This window comes from Crotalus tigris, unplaced genomic scaffold, assembly GCF_016545835.1.
Source record: "Crotalus tigris isolate CLP2741 ecotype Arizona unplaced genomic scaffold, ASM1654583v1 scf7180000024461.5605484, whole genome shotgun sequence".
NCBI lineage: Eukaryota > Metazoa > Chordata > Lepidosauria > Squamata > Viperidae > Crotalus > Crotalus tigris.
This window is the reverse complement of record NW_024100632.1, coordinates 1,349,959-1,367,358: the sequence shown is the minus strand read 5'-3', so window position 1 is coordinate 1,367,358 and position 17,400 is coordinate 1,349,959. Positions and strand designations below refer to the sequence as shown.

General features: G+C 45.4%; 1 protein-coding gene across 1 annotated transcript in view; it reads right to left on the bottom strand.

Annotated features, from left to right (window-relative positions):
* Positions 1-7,302: 7,302 nt before the first annotated feature.
* Positions 7,303-17,400, bottom strand: part of RBM19 (RNA binding motif protein 19) — a 52,310-nt gene continuing 42,212 nt past the window's right edge. Inside the window, exons 24-25 of the mRNA XM_039332641.1 lie at positions 15,240-15,354; positions 7,303-7,656 (exon numbers count right to left, since the gene is read on the bottom strand). Of these exons, the coding sequence (XP_039188575.1) occupies positions 15,263-15,354 (92 nt within the window). The 3' untranslated portion in view covers positions 7,303-7,656; positions 15,240-15,262. The remainder of the gene's footprint in view (positions 7,657-15,239; positions 15,355-17,400) is intronic.

Below are 17,400 nucleotides of genomic sequence, written 5' to 3'. Positions count from 1 at the left end.
GGACAGAAAGTAAGTAAGAAAAGAAAAAGTAGAATAAACAAACGTTTGACCCCAAATCTCCACACCTAGAGGGGCTGACAGCAGGCCAGGTCCAAAAAAGTCAAGATGGCCCTGGTAATGGCATGGAAGGAGGCCTTGCCCCCTACCCCAGGGTTGGCATCTTGACTTTGGTGACCCCCATGGGTAGCCCCCCTTGTCTCAGGAGGGAGTGTTGTATGTAGGGGTTATGCCTCGCTTTCTCCCTGATGCTGCCCCCCCCAAGCACCACCGTGCAGAATGGAGAGGTTCCTGTAAGTGACAGGATGGAGGGGACGAAAGTAATCAACGCCCCCCCCCCCGTGACCTTTCCCCCCTTCTCCAGCGTTATACATGCCCGGGCTAATACACTTGAGCCCAGCTGCCTGGCAGCTGACCCCCCCCCCCAGCCCCCTTGCTGACAAAAGGCCTATCTTCTCTCCACCTAAATGATTTAAATTCTAATCAAACATCATTTATAGTACATCTCGCAGCCTGTCTCCTGGGAACGGTTCCCACGTGAGCCGTTGCCAAGGCAACCAGGGGGGTCTCATTTCAGAAATGTCAGATTGCGTTATTGTCTTCACACTTCTCTGATAACCTGGTCTCTCTCTCTCTCTCTTTTTTTTTTTTCTTTCCCTCCTTTCCCCCACCCCCTTTTTCTCTAACCGGTTTTCCCTCCCTTCCAGCCCTGTCCCATCCCACCATCCCAGGAGAGGATGACCTGCCCAACTCTCTGCCTCTGTTGTCCCCATCCTTTACGCACCAGTGTGCATGCACACACAAGGTCTCAGCGTCCACCCTGGTTGCAGAAACAGCTCTCTCTCTCTCTCTCACACACACACACATAGCCTGTCCCGCTTCTGGCAGATGGGGGGGGGGCTGGAATTGGGGGTCTGGTGGTGTCACTTCATTTCACTCGGTATGAAAATGAGACAAGAGCTTTTTGGCCTGGGATGAAAAAAGGGACCCAGTTGTTTCAACAAATCTCTCCGGGACTGGGCTGTTTGGATATGGTCACAGTTTGGAGGGTCTGTCTGTAGCATCCCACCCTCCACCTCCCCCCTTTGGGGACGAGACCTGGGAAGGGAAAGAGGGGGCTTGGGGCAGGGAAGGGCTGCAAGTGTTTCATTTATCAAAATGCCGAGATGCGTGAAAGGAAAAGAATCATTTTTAAGAAGACTCGCCATAGAAAAAAAGGAATTCTTCCTTTGCACTAAAGGCCGCAGGGCTGGATGGAGAATTGTAGGGCCTGGTGAGGCCTTTTGGTCTCTCAGGGTCCTCCATGTAGCTGCATGGATATCCTAATCGGGCTCCAAGGAAGGGCCCCCGCTTTTTGAAGTCTACTTCGTGGAATTTGGACAACAAATGACATTTAATTTCCTCCAGTAATCAATCAATCCTTCCTTCCTTCCCTCCCTTCCTTCCCTTCCCTCCCTCTTTCTTTCCTTCCTTCCCTTCCCTCCCTCTTTCCTTCCTTCCTTCCCTTTTTTCTTCCTTCCCACCCTCCCTCCCATCACATGGGAGGTCATTTGAGACTTTCCCAGCGGACTTGTGACCAGCAAACTCCGTGGGGGAATCCAGATTCGCTTAAGCAACCACGGCAAGCAAGATTGTAGAATTAGGCACCTTGATAACCACCTTGCTTCAGCAACTGAAATGCTAGCTTCAGCGGCGATCCTAAGTCGAGGACAACCGGTAATAAAGTCGGCCTTAAATTAAACTCGGCTTCAGAGGTCTTGGTGAACATGTCCGCTTGGTTGTTTTTTTGTTTTTATTCTAGCAACTATCAGAATCCATTTGCCCCCAGCCTTTTTTCTAGGCTATTTTTCCAGCTAATCCATTGAATCTGGAATTTCCTTCTGGCCTCCCATCTAAAACCGACCAGGTCTATGGCTTCTTTAGGAGCAGACAAGACTGGCGATGAATTAAATGTCGAAACACAGAACTGAGGCAGCAAGTTAGTGAAAACGGGGAGCTGAACTCTTGACTTCTTTGCAGAGAAATGTTCTCAAGGGTGATTTTTTTTCAAAAGGCAATTGGACTGTTTTTTTCCTTGAGGAAGAAATCATTTCTGGATAAACAACTTCTCCTCCTCCTCCTCCTCTTTTCTTTCTTCTCCTCCTCCTCCTCCTCCTCCTCCTCCTCCTCCTCCTCCTCCTCCTCCTCCTCCTCCTCCTCCTCCTCCTCCTCCTCCTCTTCTTCTTCTTCTTCTTCTTCTTCTTCTTCTTCTTCTTCTTCTTCTTCTTCTTCTTCTTCTTCTTCTTCTTCTTCTTCTTCTTCTTTTCTTCTTTCTTCTCCTCCTCCCTCAAGGAAAAAACAGTTTCTTTTGAAACTACCATGATCTGGATGACTGAACATCTCCATAGACATTTAGCCATAGACTTGGAGAAATGTTGACATTCGGCTTCCCAAGTGCCAAGGTCATTGATGGCCCAACAAGTGAATGAGGTGATAACAAAGCTTTCAAGTGTTTGACTGTTGGCAACAGATAAGCACGGACTGAAAAGAATTCATTAAAGCTCAATTCATTCGATTTGTGTTTCACCAATTGAATATAAAGAATGGAAACAAGGGGTCTCTTTCGCGCGCATGGTTATACATACAGACACATTCCTAAGGGGATAGCCATGGTTCTCCTATGAAGAACCCTTATTTATGGGGAACAGGGAAGGCATTAATATCTTTTCTTGGGTTTTTTTAGGGGAAAAACCCCCACAAAACAAAGCAAGAAACTCAAAATTATTTTCTCTCCAAACAGGGGCATCTGCAACCCAAAAAATGATATTTTGGGCTTCAATCCAGACTGCCATTTTGACTTTTTTGACCTGGGCAGCCCTGCTTGGACAGAGATGTTTAAAGATATTTAAATTAAGATATTTTAATTTATTTTTAATTAAATATTAAAGATATTTAATTAGATTTTTAAAAATAGGGCAAAAAATAAAGTAAGTGTCAATAACTTGCAGTTAGATTCAGTCTAAGACTGCTGGAAACTTAAAAATTCAAGCCCTAACCGAGGAGCTAAGAATGATTAAATTAGCATCCGAGAAAATATAGGCTGTTCAAGTAGGGTGGTTTCTGTAAAAATTAGGGTGTTTTGGTCTGATAAATTCAGTATTTCCAGATATTGAGGAAGTCCTCTAGGTATCGCTCCGAGGGCTCCAGTATTCAAGATGTTCCTGAATTCATCTGATGACACAGAATGTTGAGTGTGTTAGATTCAGCAAGATTTTTTACAGACTATAGAAGAGAGCTGGAAGGGACATTGGAGGTCTCCTAGTCCAACCCCATGACTGAGCAGGAGACCTTAGACCATTTTGGACCAATGGCTGTCCAATCTGTTCTTGACCATTTCCAGTGATGGAACACCCCACAACTTTTCTACTTGAGCTTGTTTCACAAGCTTGGTCAACAGCATCATGAAGAAGAAAATTGAATTCAGGATCACAAGAGTTGGAAGGGACCTTGGAGGTCTCCTAGTCCCACCCCGTTCAATAGGAGACCTTATACCATTCTTGACGAATGGCTGTCCAGTCTCTTTTTAAAAACATCCAGTGTTGGAGCACCCACAACTTCTGGAGGTAAGTCATTCCACTGATTAATTACTCTCACTGTTAGGAAATTTCTTCTTAGTTCTAAGTTGCTTCTCTCCTTGATTAGTTTCCATCCGTTGCTTCTCGCTTTGCCTTCTGGTGCTTTGAAAAATAAGTTGACCCCCTCCTCTTTGTGGCAGCCCCTCAAATACTGGAATACTGCTATCATGTCCACCCTAGTCCTTCTTTTCTCTAGACTGGCCATTTCCAAATCCCGCAACCGTTCTTTGTATGTTTTAGTCTCCAGGTCTTTAATCGTCTTAGTTGCTGTTCTTTGCACTGTTTCCAAAGTCTCAACATCTTCCTCCTTATATTTTTTTCACATTTCTATCCGGATAGCACCAGAGGGCAGGACAAGAAGTTAATGGGAAGGATCCAAGCATGTTCACATCACAGGGAGTTCTTGACTTACAGCTAAATTTCTCTCAGTAAGCGAGACATTTGTGAAGTAAGTTTTGACCTCCTTTTCATTAAACTAGACCAGGGGTAGGCAACCTTGGCTCTTTTCGGACTCATGGACTTCAACTCCCAGAATTCCTGAGCCAGCTATGTCATAAAAGAGCCAAGGTTGCCTACCCCTGAACTAGACAGACCCAATTCCTGCCTGCAGGTCTACAAAGAAAGCACCACAATGTCCCCACTTCCTTCCATAAAAAAAAAGGGATCGCCTCCCTGTTTCTGATGGAATGCAAGCACCCCGAATGGATCTCCCCCTCCCAGCCTGCTTCCTAGAAAGGATAAACCCATCCTGGCCCAGGCAGTTAATATTTAACCGAATCAAGAGCCATAAATATGGGAAATGGGACTTTTAATTAAATAAGCAGCTTTTTAAAAGGCCCTAGGGCCAGAGTGGCTTTTGTTTAAATATGATTGATTGGACACTCGCTGGCTTCTGCCTGTTAAAAGCCCAAGCAGGAAGGCTGGTGGGGTCCTGTCGGCCTCCATCTGCCTTGCTACTAATAGGGAAGGGCTTCAAGGTGACCACAGGCTAATGTCAAGAGGACAGGTGGAATCTCCCTGTCTCTGCGGCCCTGCTGGCTCTTCTCTTAGGAGGAGGCGAGTTCGGTTGAACAAGGCTTGTTCAGATGTTGGCTAGAAGATGGGGATGATCTGTCTATCTGTCTATCTATCTATCTATCTATCTATCTATCTATCTATCTATCTATCTATCTATCTATCTAAGCTTGCTTGTTTTCTCTATCTATCTATCTATCTATCTATCTATCTATCTATCTATCATCTATGAGAATATTTGGAGCTCATGGTTGAAATGAGGGAACCTTGGTACTCTCTGAGTTTCCTTCCTTCCTTCCTTCCTTCCTTCCTTCCTCATCTGTCAACTATCTCATCTCATCTATCATCTGTCAAGTCTCTCTCTCCTCTATCGTTTTTCTCTTTCTATCATCTCTCTCTGATCTCTGATCTGTCAACTATCTCTGTCTCGTCTATCATTTCCTTCTCTGATAAGAGAGACTGGACAGCCATTTCTCCAGAATAGTATAGGGTCTCCTGTTCGAGCAGGGGGTTGGACTAGAAGACCTCCAAGGTCCCTTCCAACTCTTGCTATTCTGTATGCACCCTTCAAACCCTGACAAACTAGGGTGGGTCCCTTCTGTCCCCCTCCCCACCATTCAGCCTTGGGCTACAGCGCTCTCTTATCTGTTTATTCCCTTGACAGCCTGTCTTCACCCAGTCTCCCAAGGTCTTTCTCACATACCACTACAAACACAAAGTCAAGCTTCTCCTTTTCCCGGTCGCATGAAGAAGCTTGCGTTGCTTTTGAGCAGGCCAAGCTTGCAAATTAGGTGCTTTAAGCCAGAAAAAAAGACCCTCCAAGTGACTGGGGGCCGGCTGCATTTCCAGACAAAGCCCAACCCAAACGAAGCCCCCACGTATTAAGCCCAGCGGCCTGTTCTCACCACAGTCCTCTTCACCTTGCCCGCAATTTCTGCTTCCCCTTTGCTGCAAAGGCTACTTATCATCCTGCTGGACCAGCTACTGGCCCCGTTGCCATGGCAGCCGCAGTGGCTTCACGGAGGTCCTCGTGAGTGATGGAGCAAGCATGCGCCCCAAGGCTCTTTCCATAAAGCTGGGGAAGATGGCACGAGGGCAGTGACGGCGGCGGCTATAAATTGCCCTTGGAGTCAGCAGATGAAGCACAGCCCGGGGCCTCTCAGCCGAAGGAGGAGCGAGATGGCTGAGGAAACATCACGGGCTGCTTCGGCCACTGATGGAGCAGTGTTCTCCCAGCAGATCGACAAAGCCATTCCGGAGCACTGGAGCAGAACTGGCTGGCATCATTGCCTAGGGAGCACCAATCTTGCAGTCGGTTCCTTCTCGAAAAAGGACTCGTGCTTTATATAGATTTCAGAATAGAGCTGGAAGGGACTTTGGAGGTCTTCTAGTCCAATCCTAATCTTGATCACGTGACCACAGGGATGCCTCTCCTCCTCCTCCTCCTCCTCCTCCAGAAGCTCTTGTAGAAGAATTGGGGGAGCGAGGTTGAATTTCAAGGTTTCCAAGTTGGACTTCACGAAGAACTCTGCCACAGATGTCTTTAGCACTCCATAAAACATTGAGTTTTGCTTTTACGGCAGTGACACCAAGAACTAATTAGTGCTCCTTTCTCCAGTGAGTAAAACCCAAATGTCACACAATACTAGAGCTATTAAATCCCGAGAAAGCCGTCTCTCTCTCTATCTGGGAATGGTTTCGTCTGCAGCCTTCTTCTTGGGGTTCCCTGTGGCAACTGGCAGACCCTGCGGTTTCAAGATGGACGTGCAATGGACCAACACACACACTCTCACGAGAATGGAGGATCACTACCTACAGGAAGTGCAGAATAATTCTCAGTGGCCATCAGAAAAGTGACATTAATTCCTCTCTGTTTTGGTTTTGGTTTTTTTGGTCCAGAGGGAACTTTCCACATCTACCCAACCCCAGCGTTGAAAATAATGTGTCCACATTGAAATGTTTTGACCTACTGCCCAGGCTCAGTTCTTCGTCGAAATATGTTGTTTGGGAGGAAAAATAAATAAAAACAAAGGCTCACATTGATCCAGGAGTTAAAAGTTACAGATGTCCCCCTGGTTAAAAAAAAAGTGTTGTTGTTTAGGCAAGACCTTGGAGGTCTTGTCCCAACTGCTGCTCAGGCAGGAAACCCTACACCATTTCAGACAAATGGTTGTCCAGTCTCTTCTTAAAAACCTCCAGTGACGACTCTACCCACAAAAGCTCATAGAAAGATTGTACAGCTTCGGAGGTTGTCAGCTCAAGGAAGGACACCATCCACCATTTTTAATACTCTAGGAAGCCCATTTGTAAGTATGAATTGTCCAGAAATTAAATATCCCAAACTGCCTGTAACAGTCTTTTGGTTCTTCCAAGTTGTATATTTTGAGCTTGGGTACAAACGTTTCAAGAGTCTAACATGCCCAGGGCTCTGATTGTCCAGTCTTGCTTTCCCTCTTCATCCCATGGTATAGGATCTCCTGCCCGAGCAGGGGGTTGGACTAGAAGACCTCTAAGGTCCCTCCTGACTCTGTTATCCTATATTCTATTTGCTTCCCTTCTCCCAAGTCAAAGGGGGAAAGTTTACTACTCCTTTCCTCACTCAAGGAAATTGAATAAACTTTCATAAAACTGCAGGAGCCGGGAATGTGAAGTGGGGAAAATGTAGAGAAACCAGACATCCAAAGGAAAGGAATTATTATTTTTCAGGATGGGCCTATTCACAACATTTTTAAAGAGCAATTATGTACATTTTTTTCTCTCTCCCAAAAAAACCAGATGCATTATTAAAAAAGGAGTGGAAGAGGAGGAATACTCAAACTGTTTTCTGCTAGATGGTTACGAGGTTTTTGCTTTACGGGGTGGTATCCAATGCTGGCTTCCTAGGTTGGCAGGCGACAAGGAGAAATTCAAAGCACGATGGTGGTTTCTTTCTGGCTATTTGTCCTGAAGCATCTTTTTTGTGGGTTCTGAGTTAAGAGATCTACTCGGAATTTAAAATATTTGTTGTCTTCCTGTTGACTGTCGTTTGGTTCTGAAATGAAGGAGGAAGAGAGAGGGAGGGAGGGAGAGGGAGAGGGAAGGAGAGAGAGAGGGAGAAAGCAAAAGGGTAGGGAGGGAGGGGAGGGAGGAAGAGAGAGGGAAAAAGAGGGAGGGAGGGAGGGAGGGAGGGAGGGAGAGAGAGAGAGAGAGAGAGAAAGAAAGAAAGAGATGGTTACAAATCTGTATTTTATCCCTCCGGAGGAACCAATATCCAGGATGTCCTAACATCAAATGTCTCGAAGTAACAAGCACAATGTTGAGATCCCACCAAGATGTTGCTGATGCAAGAACTGAGAAACCAATAGTCCAATCCTCTGGTGCAGACAGACATCACTGTTCACACACGGACATGGTGGTGACATTCCTTAAGCCAGGCCAGCATCCTACAGCATTTGTTCATCCCAGGAAGGACTCAAGAGTGTAAAAAGGAAGAGGAAGAGGAGGAGGAAATAGGAGGAGAAAGAGGAAGGAGGAGGAAGAGGAGGAAGAAGAGGAAGGAGGAAGAAGAGGAAGGAGGAAATAGAAGGAGGAAATAGGAGAAAGAGGAAGGAGGACGAAACAGAAGGAGGAAGAGGAGGAGGAGAGACCGATCTGCCAAATCTGCACCCAGCCTTAAGCATTCAGCAGCCAGTGAATTTCCAAGGGATTTGTAGTAATTAGATGACAAAATGCTGGCAAATCTCAAGCTTGCCGAAGATGTTACTCAGGGGTCAAAGACTTGACACTCTGGGCTGGTAATTTGTAAGTGTCAATCATGCTCAGCCATCAGACAAACTGCTCAGCATTCTCACCAAATCCAGCCTCTTTGGCCTTTGGCCATCCTCCGGCTTCTTATCGCTGCAAGCCATCGTCGTTGCGTAGGGCTGCATGCAAATGCGGCTTCTGCCTCCTCACCAACCTGATGCCTTTCCGAGGAACCGGCTCCCACCACGCTCCCCCTCATCTAGTCCAAGGCATTCATTCCTGCCTAATTTCCTGAGCTGCAGATAGTCCTCGATTTACAGCCGTTCATGAGGACCGTTGCAGCATCTCCACGTTCAGAGCCTTGACAACTGGCGTGTATCTATGACGGTTGCAGGGTCCTGGAATCACGTGATACCCTTTTGTGACCTGATAAGCCCCTGGGGAAGCCAGATCCACTTAACGACTGTGTGACTAACTTTACGGCCGCAGGGATTCCCTGAACAATTGTAGCCTCTCTAGGTGCCCAGTCTCTCCTTAAAATAAATATTAAACAGAAGTTTGGCTTTTGGTTTTCCTCTTAAAAATTCTGCTTTAAACACAAGCTCTTTAAACGAATCACTTAAGTTAGCAATAAATACTGGCAGTCCTCATCTTATGACCACAATTGAGCTCAAAATTTAGGTTGCTCGGTGAGACGTTTGCTAAGGGAGTCTGGCCCCATTTTGCGACTTTTCTTGCCCATTTGCTATGGTTGTAAAATTAACAATCACAGTCGTTAAGTGGATCCGCTTTTCCCATGGACTTTGCTGGCCAGGAGGTCGCAAAAGGGAGATCACGTGATCGCTGCGACCGTCATAAACGTGGGTCAGTGGTCAAGCATCAGAGCGAAAAATCACACGACCGCAATGGTCGTAAGTGTGAAAAATGATCCCGAGTCTCTTTTTTCAGGGCCACTGTAACTTTGAACGGTCACTAAATGAACTGTCGTAACTCAAGGACCTGCCTGGAATTGGGAATTTCTCCTGTCTGTTTTGGCTGTTCCTTGTCTGTTGTGCTGGCTGCGCCCCCTGGTGGCAAAAGGTGCTAATAAAACGGAAGCAGGAATTTGGAACAGAAGCCCCCAGCTGGGATCTGCACAATGTTGGAACAAGTTGGAGAAGCCTAGAATGCAGCTGCGAACTGAGTTCATAAGGATTCACAAGCAAAGTAAAGACATTTATGGAAGGGGGAGAGCCGAGAAACTGGTGCTAGGAAGTAAATCTCTGTTTTTGCCCCGTCTTACCCCCACCTCCTGCTTTAGTGGCACAATCAGATCTTGAGTTTTAAGAATTCCGGCCGTGATTTTCCATGTATGGGTTGACCCCCCCCACTTGCAACCATTTATTGAGTGGCCATTTTGAAGTTACAGCACTGAAATAAGTGACTTGCAACAAGGTCCTCCCGCTTGGAAACTAACCCAAGGAGAGAAGCAACCTAGAACTAAGGAGAAGCTTCCTAATGACGAGAGCAATCAACTGATGGAATGGCTGGCCTTCAGAAGCTGTGGGTGCTCCATGATTGGAGGCTTTCAAAAAAAAGACCAGACAACCATTTGTTTGAAATAATATAGGGCCTCCTGCTCAAGCAGGGGGTTGGACTAGAAGACCTCCAAGATCCCTTCCAGCTCTTGTTCTGTTCTATTCTGTTCTGTTCTACTCTACTCTACTGTATTCTACTCTACTCTATTGTATTCTACTCTACTCCACTCTACTCTACTCTACTCTATTCTATTCTATTCTATTGGGTTGGACTCGATGACCTCCAAGGTCCACCACCATCATTCTATTCTATTCTATTCTATTCTATTCTATTCTATTCTATTCTATTCTATTCTATTCTATTCTATTCTATTCTATTCTATTCCATTCTGTAATTCTATTCTATTCTATTCCATTCTGTAATTCTATTCTATTCTATTCTATTCCATTCCATTCCATTCTGTAATTCTATTCTATTCTATTCTATTCCATTCTGTAATTCTATTCTATTCTATTCTATTCTATTCCATTCCATTCCATTCTGTAATTCTATTCTATTCTATTCTATTCTATTCTATTCTATTCTATTCTATTCTATTCTATTCCATTCTGTAATTCTATTCTATTCTATTCTATTCTATTCTATTCTATTCTATTCTATTCTATTCCATTCTGTAATTCTATTCTATTCTATTCTATTCTATTCTATTCTATTCTATTCTATTCTATTCTATTCTATTCTAATTTTCCATTCCATTCCGTTCTTCTACCAGAACATCTAGACGTTGCCCCAATCTTGGACCCTCGGCCTGAAGAAATTAACCAAGGCGGCTTTGCCAACGGGAAGCCCCGACGGAAAGCTGCTATGCTGTCAACCTGCCAGCTCTACTCTCTTCCGTTCGTCTGCTAACAGAGCTGCCTATTATTTTGCTGGCACACGGACGCTGGTTTGCATATTTCGCCGATTCAGGTCACATCCCGTTCACACGCACACCGTCGCCAGCGTCTGTTGATATTCTCGGTCTCTTGCCCAATTCCAGTTTGAGGTGAAAGCCTTCCTTATTAGCCAATTTGGATACCCATTTACTGTGAATTACTCAGCCTGATTATTATTCATGAATGGATAAGTCTGAAATCTCAGCTCTCTGCTAGGCTGTTTCTCGTGGTCTCTCCCCCCCTCCCCATCCTCTCTCCAGCTCCTGAAATGAATATATTTAAAGGAAAACAGAAGGCCGTGGACAACACCACCACTTCGATGCTGATACCACAAACACACCGGCGGCTGAGAACGGATGTCAGCCTGGCCAAGGACACTGTTTATCCCACGGGTGTGACGTGCCAAAAAGCAGCACCCAAACAGTCTGGCGTCCCCTATGTTGGCAGCCAACAAACCAGGAATCCCTTCGTGTAATGTTGGGTTTGGAACGGAGAAGATCTTTTCTCCAGCTAGGACGGGAAGCTGCTAATCCAATTAACACATCTTGGATTTAAATTCTTCCCTTCCTTTGTCCTTCCCCTCTGGAGGGAAAGGTCTGTCAAATCAATTGCCCTGGAGAACTCTGCAACAAATCCTTTCAGCTGACGCAGAGACCTGTGTAGCTTCCTGACTTATTTTCAACCCTTATTTTCACCCCGGCTGGAGCCGAGGACAGAGTGGAAATCCTCTCCGATCTTACATGGAGCAGGAGGAGGAGGAGGAGAGGAAGAGGGGCAGGAGGGGGAGTAGGGGAAGGAGTAGAAGGGGAGGAGCAGGAGGAAGAGAGGAAGAGGGGCAGAAGGAAGAGGAGTAGAAGGGGAGGAGGAGGTGGGGAGGAGCAGGAGGGAGGGAGGAAGAGGGGCAGAAGGAGAAGGGGGGAGGAGGAGGGGGAGGAAGATGAGCAGGAGGAAGAGGGGCAGAAGGAGGAGAAGGGGAGGAGCAGGAGGGGGAAGAGGAAGACTATGGGGTCCTTGGAGCTTAGTTATTTTTTGCACTCTCCTTCCTTCCCTCCTTCCCTCCCTCCCCTCCCTCTCTCTCTCCCTCTCTTTCATCTCCCTCCATCTCTCCTGTCGTGGGCTGTGAGAAGAACCGTGGGAGACAGAGCTGCAGCTTAGACCAGAGTCTGATTGAGAAAACCTGAGACTAGAATGGGAGTGGAGAAAGTTATCTCAATAAAAGCAGCGTTAGTATTTCTGTGGTTTGGGTTTCCTATCTGCACTATCTTCCGATAAGCACAAAAAAAAAAAAAAAAAAAGAGATTTCTGTAAACTAAGGCGTGGGAAGACCCGCCCCAAGCAAATTCTTTTCAATTACATGAGTGGAAGGTCTCCACGGCCCTAAGGGGGGGGGGGGAGAGGAAGTTCTAGGAAGAGAAGGCATAAAAAAAAACCCCAAGGGTTAAATTAATCTTAATAAAACTCTTAAGATTTTTAGGAAAGCCTCTGCTCCCTTCTCCTCTTCCCCCTGCCCGCCCACCCCAGCTACCCCCTCCCCATTTCTCGACCCCTGGTAACCCTGAACATCTGACTGGCAAGCATTTCACATTTCAATCCCAGCCGAACAAATTGAATTAGATGTTGAAACCAAGCTGGGCCGTGTTTGCCAAAGCCTACCTCCTCTGCTCGCACTAATCCTTTCCCGGATGCTGCAGAGCACACAAGCGTCTTCGTGTGTGTGTGTGTGTGTGTGTGTGTGTGTGTGTGTGTGTGTGTGACTTGGCTTGCCATGAAAAAAAACAATATGGGGAGGGAGGAGGGGTGGGGAGGAGACGACACCCAACTACAAGTAGCAGAGACCTCCCAATCTCTTGTTGGCTGGCTTCTTGATGTCCTTTGAACTTGGCGATTCTCCTGCAAGTGTTTTGCTGCTAGATGTAGAAGAGCCAGCAAAACTGGAGGAAGAGGAGGTGGTGGTGGAATTAAACTTGCCATCAGCTTAGAATCCTTACGTCACCACAAACCGAACAATTCTAACTCCTCTTGAATTCTGTTGACTCTTATCTGGCGCTCATTCAGATTTGCACTTTAGTTGACTAGATGACCCAGGGACACTGCAACTGTCATCAGTATGAGTTAGTAGCCAAGTGTCTGAATTTTGATCATGTGATCACAGGGATGCTACAATGGTCTTAAGCGTGAAACACTTTTACAGGTGACTTTTTTCGGCGCCGTTGCAACTTCAAACAGTCACTAAACTGTTGTTAAGTCGAGGCTGACCTGTAAGTCCTCAACTTACAGCAGTTTAGTGACCGTTTGAAGTTATAACGACATTGAAAAAAGTGACTTATGACCGTTTTCCACACTTATGACCGTTGCAGATCCACCTTACCCATTTAGAGAAGGTGAGGTGGCCTAATTGAAAGTCTTTCATGTGAAAATTTCCAGAGAACTTTCATGTAAGTTAATTATAGGTAAAAATTGCAAAAACCTTCCGGTGAGTTGCCATATTCTTTTTTTGGAAGACTTTTGGGTATGAGGACCAGAAAATGTAGAAACCTTGAAGCCAGCGGTTCTCTCTTGCATGATCTGTTCTATATTAACAGCATCTTGACACTGGTCTGAAACCAGACTAAAACGCGTTCAGCTGATTAACTGGAGATACAATACAGCACGTTTGAACAATGACATCTAGTGGAATCCACAGTGATGTCACATCCATCAGAATGTAATTGTGTAGATGATGTAAACTGTGTGATTAGTTTCCTCTTCTCTCTACCCCCCCACCCCCCCAAATTCATTTGAAGGACACCAGACTAGAGAAGGCTTAGTTATATTATTCTGAAGGGGGAATCTTCGCATTTTTTAAAAAGTACAATGAGGATATAATGAATCCAGCTGAATTAGGTCCAGTTTGCCAACAATATCCAGCCGCACGATTGAAAGTGCTTGAAAACAGCTCTACTCATTTTTAACAGCCGTTTTCAAGAGCTTTAGTTTATAAAGGCTGGCATTCTTATTTATCTGGACTTAATTAAGCAACTGACATCAGGGAGGGGGAAGTGTAACTCTCAATGGGTTGTTCCCTGAAACCTAATCGAAATCTAAATTTAAACTCAGTCTCACCAAGGGGTTGAGACTATGATCTGGGTTGGAAACACAAAAGCATGACGAGTTTGCTCTTTCTCCTTTTTTTGAGATCAACTGATCTAATCTCCTTGTGCTTAGACAAAGCCTTCTCCCACCTGGTGTTCCAGAGGTGTGGATGCGCTGATGATGTTACCTAGTTGGGTAATGAAACATCTGCAAGAAAGCAACCAGGCTCAGACAGCACCAAGGATCCCTCATTTCAACCCTGAGCTACAAAGATTCTCCTGTATCGGTCCCAAGTGAGTGATCCACCTTCGTGGCCTTCAGCAGTGTCATTTGAGCCACCACCAAAGGACATCTGGTGGCTATCATCCCCGCTTCAAAATCCCACCACCAACGGTAAATATCCTATGGCCATGAATCTTTATGCTTCAACCCCCCCCCCCTTCTCAATCCACTATGTGAAGGTGGGAGGGCTGCAAAATTTGACTGTATTTTTCTTCTCTCTTGCCTCCTACAGATTCTGAAAGGTTCATGTTATTCCTAAATCCTGAAGGATTTAAGGGAAGGCTTGGTCATTCTAACCCTCCGCTTTCTGCTTTTCTCTTAATCTCTGACTTTCCTGGGAGTTGGAAGGGGGGGGGGTCTTCACCCTACAGGCACCTGTGCTGGAATTTAACACTTGCTTTAGATAGGATTAACTGCTAACTACCCTCTTTTATTCTCCACCTCATTCATGCTGAGAATGGACCCCTAGGCGACGGGGAAGGATGGTCTTCCAGAGGGATAAATGAATACCACTGGACCTTGTGCTTATTGTAGAAACACTGTTATAGAGAAAAAGAAGCAAAAGCAGAAGCAGAAGCAGAAGCAGCAGCAGCAGCAGCAGCAGCAGAAGAAGAAGAAGCAGAAGAAGAAGAAGAAGAAGAAGAAGAAGAAGAAGTGGAGGAGGAAGAAGAAGAAGAGGAAGAAGAGGAAGAAGAAGAAGAAGAAGAAGAAGAAGAAGAAGAAGAAGAAGAAGAAGAAGAAGAAGAAGAGGAAGAAGAAGAAGAAGAAGAAGAGGAAGAAGAAGAAGAAGAAGAAGAAGAAGAAGAAGAAGAAGAAGAAGAAGAAGAAGAAGAAGAAGAAGAAGAAGAAGAAGAAGAAGAAGAAGAAGAAGAAGAGCAGGAGGAGGAGGAGGGGAAGAGGAAGAGGAAGGAGGAGGAAGAGAAAAAGAAGAAGAAGAGGAAGAAGGAGGAGGAGGAGGAAGAAGAAGAAGAAGAAGAAGAAGAAGAAGAGTACTATCACAGCTATCTGTAAGGAGGTCAACTGGGTTAGTGAGGATTGAGTGAAGATTGCAGTCGATTCTTTAGAAACAGAGGACTTAACATACCTTTCAGTTTTGAAGTGAGGATTCTAGTTATTCTCCTCATGGTCTTCTTCATCATCTGCTAGCTTCTCCAACATCTCTTCCAAAATGGCTGTCCGCCGTTTCTTGACAGGGGGATCTGGGTAAGATGAAGGGACACTCTTGAGTGGAAAAGGCAGGGTAACCATTTTTTTTTCCTGTCCTTTTATTCAATTAACCCCAAAACTGTTATATTGGAGACATGCCCTAGGGGTTTCCTGCTTGAGCAGGGGGCTGGACTAGAAGACCTCTAAGGACTCTTCCAGCTCTATTCTATTCTATTCCTTTTCTCTATTCTATTCCATTCTATTCCTTTTCTCTATTCTATTCTATTCTATTCTATTCTATTCTATTCTATTCTATTCTATTCTATTCTATTCTATTCTATTCTTATTCTATTCTTATTCTATTCTATTCTATTCTATTCTACTGTATTCTATTATTTTCCTGCCACGCCATTAATCTCGTAAGCCGATCTATATCCTTTCCATACATTTTATACAGGTAATCCTCAACTTGCAACACTTTATTCAGTGACCGCTCGAAGTTATAATGACACTGGAAAAATGACTTTGGACCGTTCTTCACACTTATAACCCTTGCAGCATCTTCCCTCACAGTCACAGAATCAAAATTCAGACGCTTGGCCACCGGCAGCTATTTGTGACGGTTGCAGCATCCTGAGGTCCCGTGCCCCCCCCCCTTTTTGCAACTTTCCGACAAGCAAAATCAAGGGGGAAGCCACTTAACAACTGCAGTGATTCACTTAAGAACTGTGGCGAGAAAGGTCGTAAAATGGGGGCAAAAACTCACTTAAAAGGGCAGTTTTGGGCTCAATGGTGGTGAAGGACGCCCTGTAAAGATCTCTCGTGATTGTCCAAGTTTTTATTTTTTATTTTAAAGGGAATTGTGGAAGACTGTTGAACTCATTTCCCCCCCCCCCAATATCAGGGAGGGAAAGAAACGCTTCCCTCTCTGCGTTTTCCCCTCGTTTCAGAAAGCAGCTCTCTCTCTCCGTGTGGAGCACAGCTGTTCAAATCCCAATCTTCCCCATCAAATCGCCCGTCTCCGACAAACAAATAAATGTACTTTTTTTTTTTTCCAGGACTCGAGGAAAAAGGGTGTAAAATAAACAGGCAGAACAAGCTGCTGCATTTTCTCCCAGCATTACAGCTGCTTCCCAAGATAAACAGCAAGTAAATGTCAGGAAAAAACATCAATATAAGGGAAATTAACCTGACGAGAGCTGGATTCCTCCCACCCCCCCCCTCACCTTCCCAAAACCTTTTCGCTTTTTTTTCCTTCCCATTCCCAACCAAACGGTGCTGCATTTGGGGGAATCCAGCCTGCCGCCCCCCCAACACCAATGATTTTATTTTTCAATTAATTCCTTGACAGAAAGCCAAGATGGTGTGGTACTTCTGCTCCTATGTTTTTAACGATTGTCGAGGGAGACAGAAGGGGGGGGGGAAATAAGGGGAGGGGGCTGGAGGGGGTGGGAAGAGCCAGGAACACTCTTCATCTCTCCCCCCCATTTCCACATATAGCTTCATCAGTGAGGTAAGAGTCAGAACTTTGGAGAGAAAGGGAATCTTGTTGGGAGAAGGTTGAGTTGTTGCATTTTTTATTTAATATTCAAAGGATAATCTCTAGGTTTCTCTTATTTATTTGTATGAATTATTTTTATAAGCTACCCAAGAGGGTGAACATATCCAAAAGACTTTCCTCCTGCTATTTTCTCTCTCCTATATGAGGTAGGCTGGGCTGAGAGAGAGAAGGGGGGGGGGAACTGGACCAAGGTCACCCAGTTGGCTTTCATGTCTAAGGCGGGACTAGAACTCACAGTCTCCCAGTGTTTGGCCCAAAGTCATCCAGCTGGCTTTCATGCCTAAAGTGGAACTAGAACTCACAGTCTCCTGGTGATTGGCCCAAAGTTATCAGCTGGTTTTCAGGCCTAAGGTGGAACTAGAACTCACTGTCTCCTGGTGGTGCCCAAAGTCACCCAGCTGGCTGTCATCCTTAAGGCAGGACTAGAACTCCAGTCTGCTGATGAATGGCCCAACGTCACCCAACTGGTGTTCATGCCTAAGGCAGGACTAGAACTCACAGTCTCCCGGTGATTGGCCCAAAGTCACCCAGCTGCCTT